The sequence below is a fragment of the Rhinatrema bivittatum genome, chromosome 1 (genome assembly GCF_901001135.1).
Source record: "Rhinatrema bivittatum chromosome 1, aRhiBiv1.1, whole genome shotgun sequence".
Lineage (NCBI taxonomy): Eukaryota > Metazoa > Chordata > Amphibia > Gymnophiona > Rhinatrematidae > Rhinatrema > Rhinatrema bivittatum.
In genome coordinates this window covers 675,973,018-675,996,759 of record NC_042615.1, presented here as the reverse complement: position 1 = coordinate 675,996,759, position 23,742 = coordinate 675,973,018, and the positions used below count along the sequence as shown (strand labels likewise).

General features: G+C 40.8%; 1 protein-coding gene across 2 annotated transcripts in view; it reads right to left on the bottom strand.

Moving 5' to 3' along the window:
- The window catches only part of TMEM167A (transmembrane protein 167A), a 126,806-nt gene that overhangs the window by 69,558 nt on the left and 33,506 nt on the right, over positions 1-23,742 (bottom strand). The window contains exons 1-2 of one of the 2 annotated variants that reach the window (XM_029573886.1): positions 19,292-19,396; positions 5,248-5,357 (exon numbers count right to left, since the gene is read on the bottom strand). In XM_029573886.1, the coding sequence (XP_029429746.1) occupies positions 5,248-5,357; positions 19,292-19,330 (149 nt within the window). In that variant the 5' untranslated portion in view covers positions 19,331-19,396. Of the gene's footprint in view, positions 1-5,247; positions 5,358-19,291; positions 19,397-23,742 lie in introns of those variants that run through there. The other variant, XM_029573893.1, reaches the window with a different exon arrangement.

Sequence of the window (23,742 nt, the reverse complement as noted above, 5' to 3'; positions counted from 1 at the left end):
ATAGTAAACGGTTATGACCAAAGAGTAAGTGAAGCAAAACCTCAAACAGAAAGCAAAAAAACAAACAGTAGCAAGAAACTATAAACAAATTACATAACCTGCCCAAGGGAAGACTTCAGGGAAGCATTCCTCAAGGCCTCCAAACAAACAGGAATAAGATTCTCAGATAGTGTTCTTTTCTTGAGGAGCTACTGGGCTCTTATCCTTCGGATAGAGAGGATGTCCAGTCCTCCCCTGTGGAGCTACATTCCAATGGGTCTTTCACATCCTCACAAAAGGTCTACCCTGACTTCTCATCCATCTCAAAGTGGAAAAGGCAATCCCCTCAGTTACAGGAGTCTCTGGTTAAGAGGCTTAAGGCAAACCATCAAGACCAGAGAGCGTCAGAGTACTACAGAGGACCAAACTCCTCCATCTCACTGGTGGCACTGACCCCATCTCAGAAAACCCATAGGAGGCCTGGATTCCAGGCAAGACCACTGATGGAGGCTTCCAACATGCCACAAAAAAGGACACATACTGTTGATAAAGGAGGAGCGGCCATACAAGCCATGAATCAAATATTGGCTGTTCTGAAAACATTCTTCTTCTCATTAGAAGGGGACTGTCACCCTCAGCCACTGCCTAATCCATCGGAAGAAGTGATCTCATTATCTCGGATTCCTTCATCTCCAAATCAGGAGATAGCAGCACACCAGACCAAGGAGAAGAACCAGGCCTGCATTTTTTTGCCAGAACCAGATATGGGACCCCAGGAATCTCCTCCAACTTCCCAAGCAGTTCAGGAATTCCATCTGACCCACTCCCCGGAAGATCCACTGGAGCCTTCTTCTCCCTTGGAAGACCTCACATACTCGAAGTTTGTGGAAAAAGTGGGCTCCATCCTTAAGGTGGAGATGAGAAAAATTCCAGATCTCATATCTGAAGTAATGGGAATTTTACAAATTTTTTATGTCCCATCTGAACCTACTGTGTTGCCGTCACATATGGTCCTGGATGCGGTCATGGATAAAATGTGGGAGACCCTGTTTTCAGGGTAGCTGATCTCTCGCAAAACGGATCTAAAATTTTGCATGCTAAAATCACCTCACTATGGAATGCTGCAACGTCCACATGTGTCCATGGTCATAGAATCTGCCATGAAGAAATCTAAAATGACACTGCTTCATTCAAATTTGACTCCAAGAAAGAACAAAGGGATCCTCAATGAATTTGGCTACAAAGTTTTTCAAGCTGCATTACTAAACATTGCATGTGTCACAAAATCATGTTTCAACAAAATTCATTTACTCAAAAACCTCAAACCGTTATTTCTCTCTGATTTCCTATCTGTATTACAATCCCTCATCTTAAACCTAGATTACAGTAATTCCCTCTACATAGGTCTCCTTGATTACATAATACATCTTTCCAACTAATTCAAAACTGTGCAGCAAGACTTCTTACCCATACCCCACGTAGAAATCACATAACTCCTATTCTCATGCAACTACATTGGTTACCCATTCGACAAAGAATTGAAAATAAAATCCTAATGTTAATTCACACTTTGTTACACAATTGTTCATTAATATGGCTATGTTCTACCCTTCAAATCTACCAACCTCCCCATCATCTAAGATATGCTGACAAAAACTATCTACAAATCCCCACATTTAAAAATGCTAGACTGAATTTAACCCGCAACCACACTTTCTCTATCGCAACTATGGAACTCTCTACACAACTATATTTGTCAACTAACCACAAAACATGATTTAAAAAAAGCAATAAAAACCTCTCTTTTCACAAGCATTTCCTATTCTACAATCCTAAATTAGCACCAAAACTCTAGTCTGATTCTTCTTCTCTTGAACTTGCAACCATTTCTATATGTGGACTACTTAACTGCTATGTCATTTTATTTGTTTTTATTGCTATGTATGTATGAGAAATAATTACAAAGCATAAATTCAAAGCGACTGAGTTAAAAGAACAAAAGTAGGGGGTTGACCTGTATCAGAGGCGGCAAGGTTTGGAGCCAGCTGAGGAGGCTATTCCCGCCGCTAGTGAAGTCCACTGAGAACAGACTCCGGAATCCCGGTGAGGAGGAGGGGCGTGACGTCACTTCCGCCCCTACCGAGCTCCTGCCTATAAAATCGGGCGTACTGCGGCGTGAGACGGGGTTGACCTGTATCAGAGGAGGCAAGGTTTGGAGCCAGCTGAGGAGGCTATTCCCGCTGCTAGTGAAGTCCACTGAGAACGGACTCCGGAATCCCGGTGAGGAGGAGGGGCGTGACGTCACTTCCACCCCCACCGAGCTCCTGCCTATAAAATCGGGCGTACAGTGGCGTGCAGCCAAAGCCGCCGTGCGGCTTGGACTAGAAATCTCTCCACAGCTAGAAATTTTTACTTCTAATATTAGTATAAATTTATTGACTCCTCTGAAGCAACAGACCTCACTGAGAGATCATTGAAATAAATAGAAAAAAGTTGGTAAGTGGAACTTTTATACTTTGTTTGTGACTCATTCCCTTATTAAATAATGCCACACACGAAGAGGTCCATAATAAATCAGCTGATTCTGCGGCTTCCCTGGGACCAGAGATGTCACAGCAGGGAGGAGTGCTCGAGGGAGAAACAGCTGATGTTAAAAATGGACAGAGTCAAGGCGAGAAAGTTTTGATCGCCTTGAAAGAAATAAACATCGGGACATTAAGTGGGACTGGCAATTCGAGGTCACTTCCCACTGAGGGGGAAGGCGCAACAGATAAGGGTTGTTTAGGAGATGTTTCTTCAAGATCTTTGGTCAAAATACCTGAGATTACACTGTTAGAGAAACCAGAAGTTGTAACTTTAGATGTTTTATGGAATGCTGTATCGGTATTTGAAAAAACAATGATTTCCTTAACTCAAGCCTTTCGAGGTTTTCAAGATCAAATTGCAATAGTTAATCCGGTAGTACTGTCTAACTCTAATAAGTTACAAGAATTGGACTCTCAGGTAGCTCAGATAAAAGAAATTCAGTCAAATTTGATCCAGGGGGACTCTAGAACAGATAAGAGAATAGAACATCTGGAGAATAGACTCAGATATAATAATCTGAGAGTGGTAAACTTTCCTAAGTGCAAACTTATTTCTCCTAAAGAACAATTCAATAAATATCTTCAGGAGATGCTATCTTTTTCCTTAACAAATATGCCTAATATAATTAAAGCATATTTTACGTTCAATACTTTAAAAAAATCTGTAGGGGAAGGTATTCGGGATGGAGATATTCCTAAAAGTGATTTGCCATTAGTTTCCCCTTTAGAAGATCTATCGGGGTTTTTAGAAACCTCCCAAGAAAAGCAGATAGAGAGAAGGGGTATATTATTGGTTACCTTTGCTACCCCCGTTGAGAGAGATAATGTATTAAGAAATTTTCTTAGGAATAGGAATAAATTGTATTTAGGAGAAAAGATATGGATATATCCAGATGTAGTCAGAACAATGCAAATACGTCGTAAAAAATGTTTGAATTTGTGTTCTAGAGCTTGTGCCCTGGGTGCACAGATTTTGATTAAATTTCCATGTAAATGTATTATGACAATAGAGAATGTACGATATGAATTTCTTGAACCAGATCAATTAGAAAACTTTTTGGTTTCAAAAGAAATAATAACTTAATTCTGTTGTGTACACAGTTGGAAAGTAATTATCCCTACCACTTTCTAGTACTTGATAATTGGAAGGAATGTTTAAGAATGCTCCATTTACTTTACATTGGTCTCTCAGATTTTCATGGTAAAATAAGGTTATAGCATAAATGATAAATGTTACGGTAATATAATGTTAAAATTAATTATATGGATTTATGATATGTAATGCTATAAAATATTAATTAAAAAAAAAAAAAAGAACAAAAGTAAACTGTAGGAACAAGAAGACATTTTTTTTCTTGGAAAAGCAAAAGCCATAGAAAGTTTGTGTGTAAATATATAAGAACTACAAATAATCCAATTCAGTAACCAGTCACAGCAACCTTAGTTCGAATCTGAGTCAGGCAGCATTAAGACAGTAGTAATAGCAGCTCCCAAATGCTAAGTACTACCAGAGTTTCATTGTTAAATAAAACAACAAATACATTTCCAAAAGCTTATAATCCACTGATCCATCGGTCTCAGCGGATTACAATACAACATAAATATTCAACAATAACGGTTAATAACAGCAAACAAACATAACAATTTTGGAACTATTGTTATTTTTTTTTAGTGATTTTTTTTTACTGTTTGAAAAATTTGGAATTTATGGAGATCACTGATCCAGTTTTTGAGAAACAGTCATTACTATACCACTTAGAGACACAAATTACATTTATTAAAATTTGTGAATCGTCTAACACAAAAGGCCTAGGCAATGAACAAATTTACATACATAATCATAAAACTGAAATAAAATGAAATATACAGATTCTTAAAATAAGATATACTAAAACATAGATCAAACACATAAGAACATAAGAAAATGCCATGCTGGGTCAGACCAAGGGTCCATCAAGCCCAGCATCCTGTTTCCAACAGTGGCCAATCCAGGCCATAAGAACCTGGCAAGTACCCAAAAACTAAGTCTATTCCATGTTACCATTGCTAATGGCAGTGGCTATTCTCTAAGTGAACTTAATAGCAGATAATGGACTTCTCCTCCAAGAACTTATCCAATCCTTTTTTAAACACAGCTATACTAACTGCAATAACACACATTAAAAAAAACCTTCAAATCAATAACAAATGAAAAATGAATAAAAACAAACTCATACATAATATAAAACAGTTATAAACAAATGAAATAAAAACTCCTTAAAATAAGTTAAACTTAAAAATAAGCCAACTTAAAAAGACTAGGTACTTTGAAATAAAAGAGGTTTCTTCTCATGATGGCAGTTTAAGACTGAGCATTTTAAAAGGTCAGTCACCTTTTTTGCTGTCTGAGGTCTCCCCCTCCCTCCCCCTTATAATATAAAGTAGTTCTTCTTCAGAATACTGGATCTGTCTATTGATATGTGCAAGCTAAAAAGCAAAATAAATACATAAATTGAAAAAAATAAGAAAACTATAATAAAATACTATATTGTGGAAATGATTTTAAATTGGCACTAATTTTTTTTTTTTGGCCTAAGACTAACATTAAATGTACTTTAAAATACTAACTGAAAACAGTATTTATGTTGGGAAACGGAGTTACATTAGCTTTTCAAATGCAAGAACTATAGGTTTGATGACATACCCAGTTTTATTTTTGTCCAGTAAGCTAGGAGCCATGGCGCGGAGATATGCACAGGTACATATCAGCAGTAGGATTACTGTCAGAAGGCTCTGGAAGTTGAAGATGGCAGACTAAAGCAGAGGAAAAAAAAAAGATGTTATAAAACAGAAAAAATGAACATTAGTATCTTCTCCATTCCCAATGTACATTTTAATGGCATATGTCCACAGTACATGTGTTTTCTTTTTCTGTTTGAAAGAGCAAGTTTGCTTACCGTAAACGGTGTTTTCTGTAGATAGCAGATGAATTAGCCATGCTGTATGGGGTACGTCCTCCGTGCCACTAAGTGGCGGAGCTCTCAAAGTCTATTAAAGACTTTTAGCTAGGTACTCCCTCCCTCCTGTATCCTGACAGGATTGCCTCAGGCTCCTCAGTCAGTATCAAAGCAAGGTAGGTGTGCTAGAACTGTCCGGGGAGGTGGGTGGGTCAGCATGGCTAATTCATCTATCTACGGAAAATACTGTTTACAGTAAGCAAACTTGCTCTTTTCACGTAGATAAGCAGCTGAATTAGCCATGCTGTATGGGAGTCCCCAGCTGACATATTGAGCAATTCGTATATGTCATTTAAAAATGTATTTATTTATATATTGTTTTGCTCAATACGAAAATAGTGGCGGACAGTTCCTATGAAGGCTATATTTGCTTAGACTTTTGCACTTCTGTAGGATAGTCCGTTGCAAAAGGATCATCTACCGTCTGTTTGTGTAAACGCTGGTGGGTGTAGCAGTGATTGTTTTGCCGCTTCATAGATGTCTATGAAAGTTAATTGATGAAGAGAAAGCAATCGAGGTTGTCATCTCATGCACATGATGTGACCTTAGGGTCATAGATAGCGTGTGTGACTTTCTATTATCGCTGAAAAAAGGATTTAATTGGATATCCCTTTGGATAAAGTTGTTCTTGTGCATTTGGATTGATGAAGAAAAAGAATTGTCAGTGTCGATTGGGTGACAGAGTGCGCATGTTTACGATCGAAGGTATGTGACCTTGCCGTATTTTATTTATTTATTTTTATTGCAATAGGCTTGGATGGAACGTGGATAAGGTGATGGTTTGGTGAATGCAAAACTGGACATTACCGTTAGTAGAGAATTTGGGTAAGTACGCAAGGCCACCCTGTCGTGGTGAAAGTGAAGAAAAAATAGGTAGTGAACCAATACTTGTAGTGAGAGTATGTCTCGAGTTACCTTTGCAATTAGTTTCCCTTTGTGGGAGTGAAGTAATATTGAGTTTGTCTGGTCTGGTTTCGTCAGTACCGGGCAGGTAATTGATTGAAGTGAGATGGATATTCGAGGAGCATGATCCAGTCTCTAAACTGCCTCTTTGTAGAGTTTCCAGGAGCTGGATACTCTCCTTTTTTTTTTTTTTTTTTTTTTAAAACAATGGAAGTCGGACTCCATGTGAATCATGATTTTTTTTTTTTAATGTAGGGAATCCTGAAGGCTTATGTGCAGTGTGTGTGTTTGTAGGAAAGCAATAGAGCTTGCTTCTGAAATTCGTTCAGATGCTGTGGTACTATTCAATGTCACAGTGAAGGTAGGGGCGAGCCCGGTGAATGTCAACGGGAGTAGCCACCATTGTGAGTTCATCCCCTCTTCCCTTTTTTTTTTTCAGGCCAAGGAATGTGAGTGGCCAAGGAATGTAGAGAAATGGAGTCCATTCGTGTCCGGGTACGCACTGCAAGTGGCGGATATGCAAATGCGTATGCGGAAGTATGGAGGTGGCTGCCGTACATGTGCTAGAACAGTTATGGTCTGGCGGGTTGTCAGTGTAGTACTGTGAAGTAGAGTTGAAAATCTGTTGAGATTGAAGTTTGTGATGTAGGCTCTCATGAATTGCAGTTTGAGTAGACTGCAATGTTGACCTAATTTTCCTTTTTTTTTTTTTTTTTAATAAGAGTCCTAGGTTGTCTAGGCAAGAACCCTGCATAGTCTGCCGCTTGGTAGCAGTGAAATGGATGGCACCAGGAAACTATCGTCTAGATAGGGGGAGAAAAAAAAAACCAACCTTACTCCCTCTGACAACGAATGGTGTGGCAACATCAGGTCTCAGCATTTGGTGAAATGTTTGTGGGAAAAGGTAAGGCCGCACTGAAGAATCTTGTATGGCCGAATGGTTACCTGACTGGAATAATGAGGTAGCATCAGGGTCTGGGGTACATTGATATGTAAGAATATGCCTGCTTCAAAGCCAGTGTGATCCCCGGGATGAAGGACTGAGAATGGTTCTGAGAGAAGTAGTATTATTTGTGGTAGTAGAAGTAGTAGTAGTATTATTTGAATGAAGTGGGAGATTCTGTCTCCTACTAATGCTGATGGAAACATGGAGCCTTTGATAAGTTTATAGCTTTTTTGGAGCCTGACGAGGCGTTTGGGAACACCATCGCGTACTCTGCGAATTGGAGAGGTTTTGCAGACAGAGAAATGAGCTCCACGTTCTGTTTCCATAGGTAAGAAAGGTTGTTTACAATTTATGTTGCCAGGTGAAATTGAATCCTGGCTTTAATGCTTCAGGGTCCATTGTTCTGACTGCTAGTCCAGAATCTCGATCTTTTTCACCAGCTCGACAGTAATAAGAGTGCCGGGAAGACAACTGCGGTCGCCCGCAAGGAAGCTCAGCGACTAGTGGTAATGGAGTTTGTTTAGGGAAGCTTTCCCTATGTTATGTGCTCAAGGGCCGGGTGTCCTGGGCGTTAGAGAGTGGAAATATATGCAGAAGACTGAAACATATAATTATGTGATTTTTTATTGGCACATGCAGTTGTGAGGATTGGAGCGCCTTTCTATCGAAAGGATGAGATATACTTCTCTTGTCAGGTGGGGATGGGATGAAGGCTAGTACTTGGTACGTTCGTTATCCCAATTTTTTTTTAATTCCCTCCCGATCGAAGTCTGAGGGAATTAGACTCTGAAGTATGAGATTGTGGAAGATAGAATCTGAGATGTACTTGATAGGAAGTTAGCAATTCTCCAAAGGGGGATTGCTAGGTCTTATTCCCACGGTAGGTTCAGCTGGGGTGCCAGAAAAACTTGGAGAATTTCTAACACTGTTGCGTGGTTATGGACTTTATGAGTCAGAACCTCGAGGTTGTGGTGCCCCTGTTCTCAGGAAGTGAATGAGATGGATTTGCAAAGATGGGACTGGACATAGTAGTTGAGCAGGGTCTGGGAAGAATCTTGTGGGAAACAAGTTCCACAGATAGCCGTACTCTGAGAAAACTCCTTGGGAACCGCATAAACGTTATAAACTGGAAGATTGAAGAGATTGTGAGGGAACCTGTCGGCTGAGACAGTACTGTAGTTGAGTTATAGTGCTCCTCGGGTGTAGTGATGCCCGCGGTATGCCGCTGTGGTCTTTTGGAATAAGATGTCTCTCGGAGATCTTGTGTGTTTTTCATAGAAGGGCCTGGAGTCCTGAACCCTGCTGGTGACTGAAGAAGAAGGAGGACATGTCTTCTTCCTTCTCTCTTTTTTAAAATATTTATTTGTTTATTTGGCTTTTTATTTATTTATTTTTGTTCAGGGTCAGAAGGGTTTACGGGCACTTATGCCCTGACAATGATCCCTGCAACAAGTAAGATGGTGCGGTGGCATGCACACTGGCATCTCCTTGCAGGGCCGATTGATTTGTTGGTAAATCTTGCGTCGGTGCCTCGTGGAAACTTTGGGCAGCTGGTGGACGCATGTGTGTGTCGGTGCGCCAATGGACACATCTGAATGTTCCTGGACGTGATGGCGCACCCGCGAATGTGTTGGCGTGCCCGCGCAGTCGACGGTGATTTGGCATGTTAGTGGACGTGTCGGCCCGCACATTGGTTGTGATGCGCTTCAGCGCACGCGCCGGTTCCACAGCACTTCGGCATAGCTGTTCGTGCCCGAGGCTTCGGCGGATGCATTGGTGCTCCAGCCAGCCAGCGCGTGTTGCGGCGCGGTCACGCATGCGTCGGCGCTCATGTTGGGCGGCACTCGCGCTGGCGCTCTGGCCTGGTGGTGCAGAATTGGTGCTGTGGTCTCTTGGTATGTGCCGGCATTTCGGCATGCGCGCCGGTGCTGCACGCCTCTGGCGCGCCTTGGTACTATGACGCACGGAGCTAGTTCTTCAGCCCTCCGGCACATGCATTGGTGATTGGGCGCCGCATGGAGCCCATGCTCCGATTCTCCGGCGCACGGTGGTGCAAGCGCCAGTGCTCTATTCCTTTGGTGCACTCGTCTGTGTTTCAGCGTGCCCTCACATGTGTCGTTGAGTCCTTGTTAGCACTTCGCTGTTCCGATGCATCGCGGTGATCTGCATGCCATTGACACAGCATTAGATTGAGTGGACTGTTGCCCCTGGAGCTTTCCTCGTCACCGGCCCAGGCAAACTGGGAGGTCCACTGAGGAGGCTCGACTCTGTAGCGGTTGAAAGGAGGGAACCTCAACTGTTTTGGTGCCGGCGAGGAAGTTTGGTGCGCCGGATTTGGCGGTTTTTGCAGTCGGGAGGCTGGCATGGATAAGCCCTAGCCTCTGTTAGCAGCCCACAATTAACTTCCTTTTCCCACTCCCCCGACCTCTACTCGGTGCCAGCCTGTAGAATCGGGGGGGGGGGGGGGGGTAGTAACCGAGGAGGCTTGTTGAGGTAACCAGTGTCCGGGAGGGGGTGCCCCGAGATGTTGCAAACGATCTCTTATGGGCAGGCTGCTGAAAACAATTTATTTATTTTTTTTACTTATTTCATGTTTCCTTTCTTCTTTGATGAATAGATGTTAAATATATAGATGGTTTTTATTCTTTTTAAAGTTGAAGAGAGGAGAAGGAGAGAGCTCCGCGCATACTGTTGCACGGAAAAATTTAGACTGAAGAGCCTGAGGTAATCCTGTCACAATACAGGAGGGAGGAAGTACCTAGCTAAAAGTCTTTAATAGACTTTGAGAGCTCCGCCACCTAGTGGCACGGAGGATGTACCCCATACAGCATGGCTAATTCAGCTGCTTATCTACGTGAAAAAATAATCTTGCACATTATGTTTCAAACCTCTCTTCATATGGCCAATATGTATTGACAGTTCCTTAACCCTCTACTTGTTCATTCAGATGGCATTTTCTACTGCTATGTTTTGATGCAAGTAGAAAAAGATTATCTATTTTGATACACAGGACCAATTATTTTTAAGAAAACGGCAAGGACTCCAGTTAGTTAACCAAAGTGTCCAATTTCATAATATAACTGACTCTTTTGAACCTTGAATAGATTTCTGCATCCACTGAGAAGCATAAAGAGTGCAAAACAGGAACTGCAAGTAGTCTTTGATTTAAAGTATCACATCTAAAGCAGGCAGGCCCAGGATATCATCATCCCATTCCAATTCTCAGCGTGTCCTAAATTTTTACAAACATCTGTATCTCCATATTTGCTGATATAAGCATAACATTAAAAGATACATATGCTTATTTCAATATTTAAAAACATTATTTAGGATTCCTTTATTTAAAAGCATTGCTAGTCACCGAGATGTTTGATTAGGCAAAAATATTTTTACATCTGAAGCATTCAGAAACTTACAAAGCACCCCTTCCTCAGAACTGAAAACAAAGCTATATATTCTGGTCAATATTCCATATTTCAAAAGACAGCACAGGAAAAACCAATGTTTACTTTGTATTAATAGTTTAAAGTTCATGTATAATAATACTGTTCATTAATTTTTCCCCAATACTCAGCAATCCTGGGAACTGCCATTTTAATGAAGAGAATTACAACCGATTTCAAACAAATCAGTCTCCATTTGACTCATGCAGCATGTACGTAGCATCATGGAGACATGAAATAGGTAAAGGACTGTATGGTAATCCCAAAGAGTTCTGCTGTTGGGCTGGCTCTTGTGCATCACTACAGCATTATAGAAGTGTGCTTACATCTGCTATCTGGGCAGGACTGAAACAATTATATTTTTAAGTGGCAAGAAAGCCATTCCCAAAATTTGCAGAGGCTTAATCCCCACGACTCAAAATGGCAAAAGTAAAATCAAAGGAAGCTCTATGTTATACACAGCAATACCTAGATTTCCTTCTACTGCCTTAACTTTATGGTCATGCAAGGAACATTTTCCCTTTGGCTCCTTACATGACCTCTCCAAGGACTATAGGAAACAATGTTTCTTGAAATGGCTAACATGGAATGTTTTCATATCACATGATTCTTCTCAGAATAAAATGCAACTAGCATGCTGTTTAATGCAAAAGGCAACTAAAAATGTAGGCCCAGGTTAAAATTAAAATTTAGTCTTACCCCTAACAAGTTTTCATAGACTATAATGTTCATTTTTAGGGGGCGAGGGGGTTTGCAGGAAAGTTCTCTCTTCCTTTAGTCTTCCAGTTCAGTCGGAGGCGGGGCTAGGATCTGCTACCATCAGTTTTCATTTGCAACTATCTGGAGGCTTTTTCCCCCCTATTTCTATCTCCTCCCAGTTCACTTAGCCCATTCATCGCATTGACAGTTCTCGAACAGGAGCTATGCATCCGTGCTCCTTCCAGAACCCTGCAATCATGGGCACTAAATCCGGCCATTAAGAGTTGCCAATGCGTGATCACCAGGGTTCCTTCCCTTCAGGAGATGAAAGCATTGCCTCTGCAGCATCTCGAACCATGGCTGGTCCAGGCAGAGGAAGTCCTGACCTGGGAACTGAACCCAGATTCTTCTGCGTGGCAATGTAGGCCTGGCTTAGATTAATACATTTTATCCTTACAACTAGATATTCATGTCAGTATGTTGTGTACACTGTGTGATAATGTTTTTTTGTAAACAATGTACAATGCTTTGAAAGCTTTTAAAGGACAGGGCAGCAGTCTCTAAACGAGTTAAATTAAAAAAAAACAAACTTATAAGCTGAATTGCTTACACGTGACGAATGTTCTGTGGACAGCAGGACAAATCAGCCTCACAAGTGAATGACATCTCCCAGTGGCTTTTACTGAGAATGCGTAGAAGGTCCTGTGCTGCCATCACAGCATAAGCCTTGTCAGTTATTCCCTAGGTGTGCTTCAACTTCAGGGAGGTGGGAGGGATTGTGTGGCTGATTTGTTCTGCTGTTAAGCTAAGCAAAACAAGCAGGATAATAAGCCATGTAAGTGGAGGCTCCCTAGTTAAGGGCTGCATGAAACCATCAATACATGGTATTGTTATAAAATTTATTTAAAATATTTTCCTTTTTTTTTTTTTTGCTTAACCTGCTAGAACAGGGGTGGGCAATTCCAGTCCTCGGGGGCCACAAACCTGTCGAGGTTTTAGGATATCCTAATGAATATGCATGACATAGATTTGCATACAACTGAGGCAGAGTGCATGCAAATCTCTCTCATGCATATTCATTAGGGATATCCTGAAAACCAGACTGGTTTGTGGCCCTCGAGGACCGGAACTGCCCACCCCTGCGCTAGAATAACAAACGGAAAGTTGAAGCTGCTAATAAAATACATTTTTAAGAAATGATTGAGCAAAATTGCTACCATTGCATGAATCTTTTTCCAAAAAATAAGGCTTCGTAAAAGTATGAATGGTTGTCCATGTAGCCACTTTACAAATGTCTTGAATAAAGCTTTTAAATGCACGATGGTGGATGCAGTTGCCCTTAATTGGTGCACTGTTGCCCTTTGTGGGAGTTTCTTAACTGGTTAGCAGTTTCTCTTGTTCGAGAACACAAGGAATAAATGTAGATTTTCTATAAGGATTAGTTCTATTCAAGTAAAATAAAACCCTTCAACAGTCCAGGACATGGAGATTTTGTTCTACCATGGATGAATGAGGTTTTGGAAAGAATGTTAGAAGATTAATGGTATAGTTTAAGTCAGGGGTGGGCAATTCCGGTCCTCAAGGGCTGCAAACCAGTCGGGTTTTCAGGATATCCTTAATGAATATGCATGAGAGAGACCTGCATATACACTGCCTCAGTTGTATGCAAATCTATTTCATGCATATTCATTAGGGGAATCCTGAAAACCCGACTGGTTTGCAGCACTCGAGCACCGGACTTGCCCACCCCTGGTTTAAATGAAGATGTAAAACTATCTTCGGCAAGAATTTTGGGCAAATTTGTAAAACGATCTTGTCCAGGAATATCTGCATATACAGTGGGTAGGTTACTAGCATTTGTAGTTCACTAACATTTTTTAAACTTTTTATTTAAATGAACAACCAACACTGTCACCACTAGAAATAGACAAAAGGGATATATGAAGAGATATGAAGAGAAATACAGTAAAATATCACAATCTGCCTCAACTCGCACACAGTATACCTTCTAATACACTACCATCTTTCTCTTAAGGAGGTAAATCAACTTTAATATCATAATAAAGGTGCCATCTAAAAAAAAAAAAATATATATATATATTAAACATTCCTTTGCATAGAATCCCAACATTTTGCCCAAAGTTTATCGTATTTATCAGTTTTTCCCTTCAGAGCATAAGGTGAGCTTCTCAATGAGCACTGTGTCTGACAATTGCTTTTTACAATGCAAAATATTAGGAGTACTTTTCCAAAATAGGGCAATTTTAAACCTAGCTGCATGAATACATCAAGACTATCCCGAGCTGGAATATCAAGGCATTTGTCTTTCCACAGGCCCAGTAAGCAAAGTATAGGTGTAAGGGAAATGTTACCCTTATATATAATTTTAATTTCAGCTTCAACCTCTCCCTAAAAATGATGTATCTTAGGGAATAACCACATGTGAATATGTGTACTCTCCAGACCACAGACCCTCCAGCACCTACAGGAGACTGCCTTTGAAAACTGGGCAAAAAATGTTGAGTACTGGGAAAATCATCCTTGTTTACAAAATGACCAAATGATTGAACACAAAGACTGTTCTAAATCTTTGGATCTATATAATCTTTGATACATGGTCCCTCCTGACGCAGTTTCGTATGAAACACGGTCCGTGTCAGGGGACTGTGTAATTTGTATTAAAACTGTTTTTGGATTTTAATGAAATACCTTTGCAGCCTTCATTGCATCTTGTTGTGGGGAACATTTCTTTCCCTGTCAGATTATAACATGTAATAGTTACTAAGGAATGGCACAATGGAAGATAAACACTAACTGAAATTACAAGTTTACTCAAATGTTTGTTCTCTAGGAGTGGAAGAATTGATACTGGTGGTAGTCCTTTTTAAAAATGATCATCAAAACCTTCTTAAAATAAATAACAGTTTTGCTTCCGAGATGACTAGGCCCAAGCCTCTTCAGGGTTGGCAGATTTCCTTTATTGGCTTGCCAGTTTCTTCCTGATCCTTTAGGCTTCCAGGTCAATTCAGAACCATATTTTACCGGTGCTATGGCATTATCAGTCTTCATTTGCTGCTATTTGGATTTCTCCTTCATTTTTAAGTTCATCCCATCTAGCACAGCCATCATAGCGATAAGCCTCACCCAGGAGCTATGGACATTAGCTCCTTGTAGAATCCAGTATGTGTGTGCACCCTGAACCTGGCCAACAGGGGTTGTCACAACACAACAGCTGAAACTCCCTTCCTCCCAGGAACTATAAGCAGTAATCTTGCAGTATTCTCAGCCTTGGCTGACCAAAGGATTCACAGCTGGCTCAGGGAATTAAATGTTGGTCTTCTACATGGATACAGTACTACTGCTTTTGTCAATGGACCTACCCAGCCTCAAAGTTTACAAATCTGTGCTCTTATAAGTACAAGGGGAGCTTAAATGGATCACATTAGAAAAACAGTACCAAAAAGCCCCTCAAACATATTTACATTGGAAAAAATATAACCACAAGTACTTTATAATCTTAAATTGCTTCATCATCTAATGGAGCCAGGCCTAGAACTTTTAAGTCAAAATTGCTAGAACTTTGACTGTGCACTAAATGAGCGTGTGCAGCATGGCATAATACAATACTTTCATGTGGAGGCAACTTCAGACTCATTTCTTAGCTTAAATTTGAAGAGAGCAACTCCAAAGGAGGCAGGAGGGTTTCATCAGTACTGCAATTCTGCTGTTCTTGAACACCTATTACAGGTAAGCAACTCTGTTTTCTCTGAAGTAGGCTGGCAGTCCTCACAAGTGAGGAATTCCTAGCTACAGACTGCCCCAAAACGAAAAACAAAAAAACAGTGCCAACAGACACAACACAAACTGTTTTTGGTAGCAAAAAGCCTTTTTTCCTTTATATTTTTTGGGGCAGCCTGAAACAAAAACAAAAGACCCTAGGAGGGATGGAGTTGAGTTTTATACCTCAAAGCAATTCTGTAGGACAGAGTGGCCAAACCTACTGTTGAATTAGGAGTCCAAATAATGCAATATGAATGTGTGGAGAAAACTCAGTGTGACAGGTTTACAGACTCCCTCCATGGAAACAGACATTAGGTCAGCTACTGATGATGCCATGACTCAAACTATGAGCTTTGCGATGACCTACCAGATTCAGGGCCACCTGGGCATAACATAAGGATATTCAATCTACTAGCCAAATAGTGTTTGGCAACAGCAATGTCCATTTTGTTGGCCACTGGGCATGTGCAGCCCTAGCCACTCCCTTACATCCCATGCAGGACCCCTCAGATCATGATAAAAGCTTAGATTTGGAGAAACAAACTCCATAGGGAAGCAGGAGAGTTTTGTGAGGATTGAAAACCTGCAGTTCCTCGGAAAACAGTTACCTGTAACTTCACTTTCTCCGAGGACAAGCAGGATGGCAGTCCTCACACATAGAAACTATCAATTTACAAGTTGCCTCAAATAAAAGGAAAACCAAACAGTGTCAACAGGCTATAGTGCTTTGGTTGGCAATAGTCCATTCTAACACTTTCTGTTTTTTTTTTAAAACAGTCTGAACCTAATTAACAGGCTCAAGACAGATAGCGTTGATTTCTACACCCCAAGAAGACTCCATAGGACAGACTGTCCAAGACTGTCGTGTCAATAGTTCCCTTTCAAAACAGTAGTGAGAGGGGGTGTTCAAGATGGTGCCCCGACGAGATGTGTGGACTTGGAGCTCTGGCATTTCCGCTAATTATATTGCCTTTTCACGTGTCTCCTTTCTTTTTGGGGAAGAGGAAAGGGGTTGTTCGCACTTATCCCTCCACCGGAGCTTTGCGGCAAACCATCTTGCCTGAATTTTCACTAACATCACCCTCTCTGTTGCCGACCGCTGACTTGGCTGGTGGGGAAGCTGGCTTGTCGATTGCTGAACATCACGTAGCCTGGTTTGCAACGGTTATCGCCTCTGACTCCTGGACTTGCCGTCTGTGCAGGAGTAGATTCGCCGGAACAGGTGCAGCTTTCTGGCATTTCTCCTGCTTCCCTGGCTGGCATTCTCGCTCCTGCTGCTGTTGAGGGTCTGCAGTAGAAAACAGCGGAACAGTTCCAGCTACGCCAGGAGACAGATTGTTTGTTTGAGGGAATGGTCCCTGGCACTTTAGCAGCGGGTGAAGTTTCCTCATCTGGCAAGGTCTCTGGCTCCCAGGAGATTTGGGACGCATTTAATATTCTTCAGGTTAGACCTGTTTTGACCAAACCTGCTCAAGTGGCTTTGGACAGTCTATGGGGTGTCCTTAAATCAGTTGAGAAGTCTGTCTCATCTCTGTTTACCGTAACATTAGATATCCATTCTAAATGTTTAAATCAAGATCAAAGTATGGCTGATGTGAAGGTTCTATTTCGAAAACTGGAGACTTCGGTCACTGACATTAAAGATTTGCAAGCTAAACAAGTAGTAGAATCTACTGTGGTGTCATATAAACTAGAAAGTTTGAAGAACGCTTCCAAGAATTTGAACCTATGTGTTCTGAATTTTCCTCAAATCCCTTTACTCTCTCCAATGGAAATGTTTAAGCTCTATATCAGGGATGGTGATCTCCTGTCCTTGAGGGCCGCAAACAGGCCATGTTTTCAGGATATCCACAATGAATTTGCATGAGAAAGATCTGCATGCACTGCCTCCACTGGATGCAAATCTTTCTCATGCGTGCTCATTGTGGATATCCTGAAAACCTGGCCTGTTTGCGGCCCTCGAGGACTGGAGTTAACCATCCCTGCTCTATATGAAAAGTTCTGCAAATTCAGAAATTGGCCTATCCTCCTATTCAAAAAGTTTATTTACCATTTACCAAGAAAAATCCAGGAAGGATACCACAAGAAGTTTCCTTGAATTTAACGGACTTTCTTGAACTCCTCTTTGTCATCTCATAATTGAGCTTCTTTACTTGTTTCTTTTGTGTTTTTATAAGATAGAGACAATATCCTTTGTTTATTTTTCCATAAATGTGAAGTGCTTTTTAAAGGGGAGAAAGTGTGGGTGTTTCCTGACCTAGCTAAGTCTACTCAGGACCACAGAAGAAAGTTTCTTGCTGTGGAACCCGATGTGTTAGCTTTGGGGATCTCTTATGTTGTTAGAGATCCATGTAAATGTATTGTGGTACTGAATGCAGTTAGATATGTTTTTCTTGACCCTGCTCAACTGAGACTTCATTGAGGCTAAGCGTGTTGTTTCCCCCTCAACCTACCTAAAATGAAAATTAAGTTTTGGGTAATGTACGTCAAGAACACTGTCTAGTTTCTTTTTTCCCTTCTTGATTTGATTGGTCTATTTGCTCCTAGACATTCCCCCCCCCTCCCCCATTATATTTATGTTTACTAAGAGGAGAAGGCTGTGCTATTTTTCTTATTACCATTTTATAAGTATTTATTGATAGCAATACATTCTCTGTATTTCTTTTCAAATATGATTTGTATTTGAAATAATGTTAAACTTCAATAAAAATAAAGTAAAAAAAAAAAAAATAGTAGTGAGATACAAATTTGTGAAGAAAAACTCAAGTTGCAGTTGTACTATCAATGCTGCCCTGGTTCTAGAACTATAAGCCTGACTGGTCTGACCAGAACTTACTCGGGCTAACAAAAAGGATGCATGCCACAAGCCAAGTACAGTATTTTGTATTTAAATTTAGCTCATGCCTTTTCAGTAGTAGCTCAAGGCAAGTTACATTCAGGTACAGTAAGTATTTGTCTGTTCCTAGAGGACTCACAATCTATATTTGTACCTCCTCAGGGAAAAGAAAGTAAAGTGACTTGTGCAAGGTCATAAGGAGCAGCAGCACCCTGGCTTCCCTGATTCTCAGCCTCCTGCTCTAACCCACTGGGGTACTCTTTCACTTCAGAGCTCTTGTCTACAAGAATTCCAGGTTTATTGGTATCAATGAAACAAAAAATGGGTGGTCTACTTGAAGGCTTCGGCCTGCTAGAGACATATAAAGCTATGGATCACTTGTAAGTCAAAATGCAATGTCAGTTCACAGTTATGGAGTTAACCATAAAAGTGCGCAGAACCAATGTGCTGCAAAACACTTAGCGCACGGTGGAAAAAAATCACTAGGGCCTGGAACTTATTGATTCTGTAAGCCAAAGTGACTGCCAACAAAATCATGATGTTCCAGGTCAGTATTTCAGATCATATGAGCCCAGAGGCTCGAAAGGAAATTTAAATAACTAAATAAGCACCATTCTGAGATTCTTTGACACAGTGGGAGGTGTGATGAAGGACTTGAAGTTAAGCTAGCCCTATAGGAAAACATACAACATAAAGTTGGACGAAGATGGATTTACCTTCTACATGGTAGCAAAGCACCAATTTCTCCAAGGTGAACCTTAACTGAATCGGTTATCCAGCTGCCTCTGAGACATGTAGAAGGTACTTAAGCAGCATTCAAGTGAAACAGAAGTAAGGAATGAAAAATTACTTACCGGATAATTTCCTTTTCTTTAGGACAGTCAAATGAATCCAAAACAAGTGGGTTATGCACCTTTACCAGCAGATGGAGACAGAGCAAAATGGCGACAGTATATATACCCCTGCAGTGACATCAGCCTGCCAGTATTCTCTTCAAAAGCAACTGTGGACAGACCAACAAAACTTGATTACACAGATAACCATTTCAATACTCAGCCAATTGGCAACACTGAGATCAGCCAAGACTGTATTAACACTAGTCTAGGGACTGGAGGATCACTTACCAGTAATCCCTGTAACATGTAGCCATGGAGGAGGACCATAATACAACTATTCAGCAGACACGGGAGGGAAGCTGGATTCACCTGACTGTCCTAAAGTAAAGGAAATTATCAGGTAATTAGTAATTGCTCATTTCTAAGTGTCCAGTCAGATGAATCCAGAAAAAGTGGGATGTACCCAAGCTAATCCCGAATAGGGCGGGAAGCTGCCCGCAGTACAATCAAAACTGCACAAGCAAAGGCTGTGTCCTCCTAGGCTTGCACATCCAGACGATAATACCTGGAAAAAGTGTGTAATGAGGACCGTGGCGCAGCTCGGCAAACGTCGATGGGAGACAACAATTTCACTTCCGCCCATGACAATGCCCGAGCTCTAATGGAATGAGCCTGACATGACTAGATAACGGCTTCCCAGCGTCAATGTATGCGGCAATGACTATTCTCCTGAATCCAGCGAGCCATGGTAGCCCACGAGGCCAGCTCTCCCTGCTGAGAACCAACGTGAAGGACAAACAGGCGATCCAGACAATATGTCTCTTGACATCCAAGGGTCGCAACAAACAAACAATACTCTTCTGCATTTCTTTCTCTGTCCAGAGATAGCAGGGAGATGGACTGATTCAAGTGAAAATCAGTGACCACCTTTGATAGAAAACAAACACATAGAAACATAGAAATGACGGCAGAAGAAGAAGACCAACGGCCCTTCCAGTCTGCCCAGCACTCTTTTTTTTTTTTGTTTTCTCATACTTATCTGTTACTCTTAGCCCTTAGTAACCTTTTGGTTCTGTTTCCAGTGTTGGAACTGCATCTAAGTGAAATATCTAGCTTAATTAGTTAGGGATAGTAACCACCGCAATAAGCAAGCTACACCCATGCTTGTTTACCCCGACTATGTAATTCAGTCCTTGTTGGTTGTTGTCTGTATATAGATTCACTTTTCTTCATTCCCCCCTGCCATTGAAGCAGAGAGCTATGCTGGATATGCATTGAAAGTGAAGTATCAGACTTTCTCCCTTGCCGTTGAAGCAGAGAGTAATATGCATTGAAAGTGAAGTATCAGACTTTCTCCCCTGCCGTTGAAGCAGAGAGCTGTGCTGGATATGCATTGAAAGTGAAGTATCAGGCTTATTTGGTTTGGAGTAGTATCCGCTGTAACATGCAAGCTACACCCTGCTTTTTTGTGAATGGAAATCCTTTTTTTTTTCCCCCCACATTACCTCTTGCCAAACATTACGCAGCTGTACCGCCCCTGGAGTCACCTGGAGGAATGGTTTTTGGCTAGATGAGGCCTGCAGTTCGGAACTGCAACGTCAGGCTACGCATTGTTTAAATGTAAGAAACACAGTAACAAATTAAGATTCCATAAGGGTACCAGAATCCGCAAAGTAGGACAAAGATTTCAGGAAACAGACCACATATCAGGATGAGCCAACAAGGATCCACCATTCACCTGACCTCTGAAACAGGTGAGAGCCACTACTTGTACCTTTAAGGAATTAAAGGCCAAACCTTTATTCAAGTCATCCTGCAAAAATTCCCTTCAGTGTGAAAACCCTTCCCCTTTCTCTTACAGTACACTAAAAATATACTTTTCACAAAAATGCTTGCTATTCCCAAGGACTTTGTTTCAAGGCAGAATATGAAGCAGTCTTAAATAGTCTACCTACATCCATTCATAACTAAATTGCAATAAATATTTCTTTTAATTCTTTTCCCCCTGCTATTTTAACATTCATTCTTCTTTTAATTGTTCGGTTACTTGAATGGTGGTGGTTTATTGCAGAAAAGAATTAACATAATTTAAAGCTTATTTCTAATGTAATAGTTTTCTGGGAAAATGACTTCAAGAGCTGGATTTGAGTTTGACTTTTAAAAAATTGGGTATATTTCAAGAATATGACTTTTTCACACAGAGCTACATTTACTAAGCTTTTTTCTCAGATACAAAATGAGAAAAAAAAAAGTCTTAATAAATCAGGTCCATAGAGTTTTATAATGAAAAAAAGCTTCAGAGATTTAAAACGTTTCAGAAACTGAACTTTTGGCTTTTCCCATAAATGCTATCGAATCCCAGGACGGCTAAATTACTCACAGCACTTGGTCAAATAAGCTTTTAGAGCAGTAAGGGAGGGCTGTATGGTTCAAATATCCTGGAGGCAATTTTGACTTCAACTATTTGTAATTAATAATTACTTAAAAAAATAAAGATGTTCTAAGTACATTTTCTGAAATTTAGGAGTAGGCCTACTGATGGCAATAAAATAAAAATGGTATGCTGCTCTACTGGTTTGTGAGGTCTTTGAGGGTAAGAAATCCAGATCTCTGAAAGTCAAAAGCCCAATTCTGACATAAATCCCGAACATACCAGTGTGCTTTCTATGTGAGATCCACTCTAACTCTACTCTGGAGCAGCTCAACTTGGTAAAACCGTTTGTTTTCATACAACAATTTAAAGAAAGGACTCCTGGGAGACCTCTCCGGCACATCAAAGATTTGGATCTGAAATAGCACCACACAACAAACATTCCAGTTCTCACCAAGCAGTAGGGAACAATTCCCGTCTAGGACAGCAATTTGCTATTCTCATCATCGGGGCCCCAAAACAAGTTTGTTTTTGGATATCTAAAATAAGCAATGTAATCTGATTCTTAGAACAAATATATGCCAGTACATTTGATGAAACTTCATAGTACATCTTCTAAAAACAGACTTGCTTGTGAGGCCAAGAAGACCTGACTTAAGTACCATTGCTTTTATGTATATTACGATTTCATAAGATTTGTGACGGTAATTCTGGAATTGTAAATACAACTGCTAATGAGTCACAATTTACCAAACATCAAATCCAAAAATAAAGAGAAAACCCGGTACGTAATTTCAAATGCCATAGGTGAGTGGCAGTGCTCCAAACATATAAGTCTGAATCCTGAGGAGCTCCACAGCAAGAGATCTTGTCCAAAACAATTTAAAAAGCATTAGATATTCGCTCTGACACAGGAAGACAAACATACCTATAAAACAGAAAATATCTGCAAGTCATTACAGTCAGAGCATGTCTAAGTTAAGATTTCAGGTTGCACTGGTCATGATGTCAGTGAAGCCTGGTATCTGAAATCAGAATAGGGAATTTGAATCCCTATTTTAATCTCTTTCTTTTCTACAACATAAACCGATACATGATATGGCCATTCGCATTTGAGATACCATAACTAAATATTAAGATGAAACAAATACAAAAACGATGGTTTTAGAAGGAATATTATCACACTATATCAAGAATGATCTTGTCTCAAAAATAAATAGATCGATAATATCAATGAAAGACCATAACAGGCATCATCAGGTATTTGTATTTACATGCTTAGTCCCATCAGTCTCATACATAATCATTGGTTTTATGTAATAGCCTCTCACCATTTTTATTTCACTTTTTATGCACTAAAAGCTCTCAATAGTTGAAAAACCATCGCAAAACAACTATCGGCCAGATTTTAAAAGGCCTGCGCGCGTAAAATCTGCACACATTTTCAAAGAGGCCCGGCCCCGCACGTAAACCCCGGTATGTGCACAAGTGCCGGGCCTCTTCAAAGGGGCGGGCTGGGACAGGGCCATTGAACGCTCTCCCGAAGACTCGTGTGCCAGCAACCAGCTGGTGCACGCAAAACTTACTTCAGCTCGGGATCTGAAGTAAGTTTTAAAGCAAAACAAAAAAAAAAGATAGCTAGGGTTTAAGGGGTGGGGATGAGAGGGGAAGAGGGAGGGAGTTTAGGGGGGGGGTAGGGAAGTCCCCTCCCAGTCCGCTTAATTGGAGAGGACTGGAAGGAAACTGGGAGAGGTCCGAATGCGTCACTGCGCAGTTAGCGTAAATTCTGCCCTCCTTGTGCGCGCCGCCCACACACATGCGTGCGGATTATAAAATCCGGCATGCGTATGTTATAAAATTGGCGCATCCAGGTGTGCACACTGGGAAGCGCACGCACGTTATAAAATCTACCCCTATATTTCTTCTTTTGTTGTCCTTATTATAGTAATAATGCTAATGGTTATACAACTTCTGCCTTCATAATGCCCCTTCAATTTGCCCAACATGGAACCATGTTTCAAACCAACAGTTCTTCTTCAAGGGAATGGTCCAACTCAAATTCTTTACATGGTTAGCAGTGTCTCTTCTACTTACAAAATGACGATGGCAGGAAATAACTAAATATCAAAAAGGAGGGGACTATTTGGCATAGTCTTCTTTTCATCATCACTTGTCAATGACAGCAAATATCCCTAGAATTGTCTGTAGAGGATCCCATTATCTGCTGACTTCAAGTAATGCAATGTTCTGTCCTTTAGTTATGCTTCCACGACTTAATATCAGATTAACAGATCTATAGTTTGTTGCTTTCTCTTTGCACCCGTCTTGTAGCATGATACTTTCCACAGACTTTCACCCATCTCTTGGA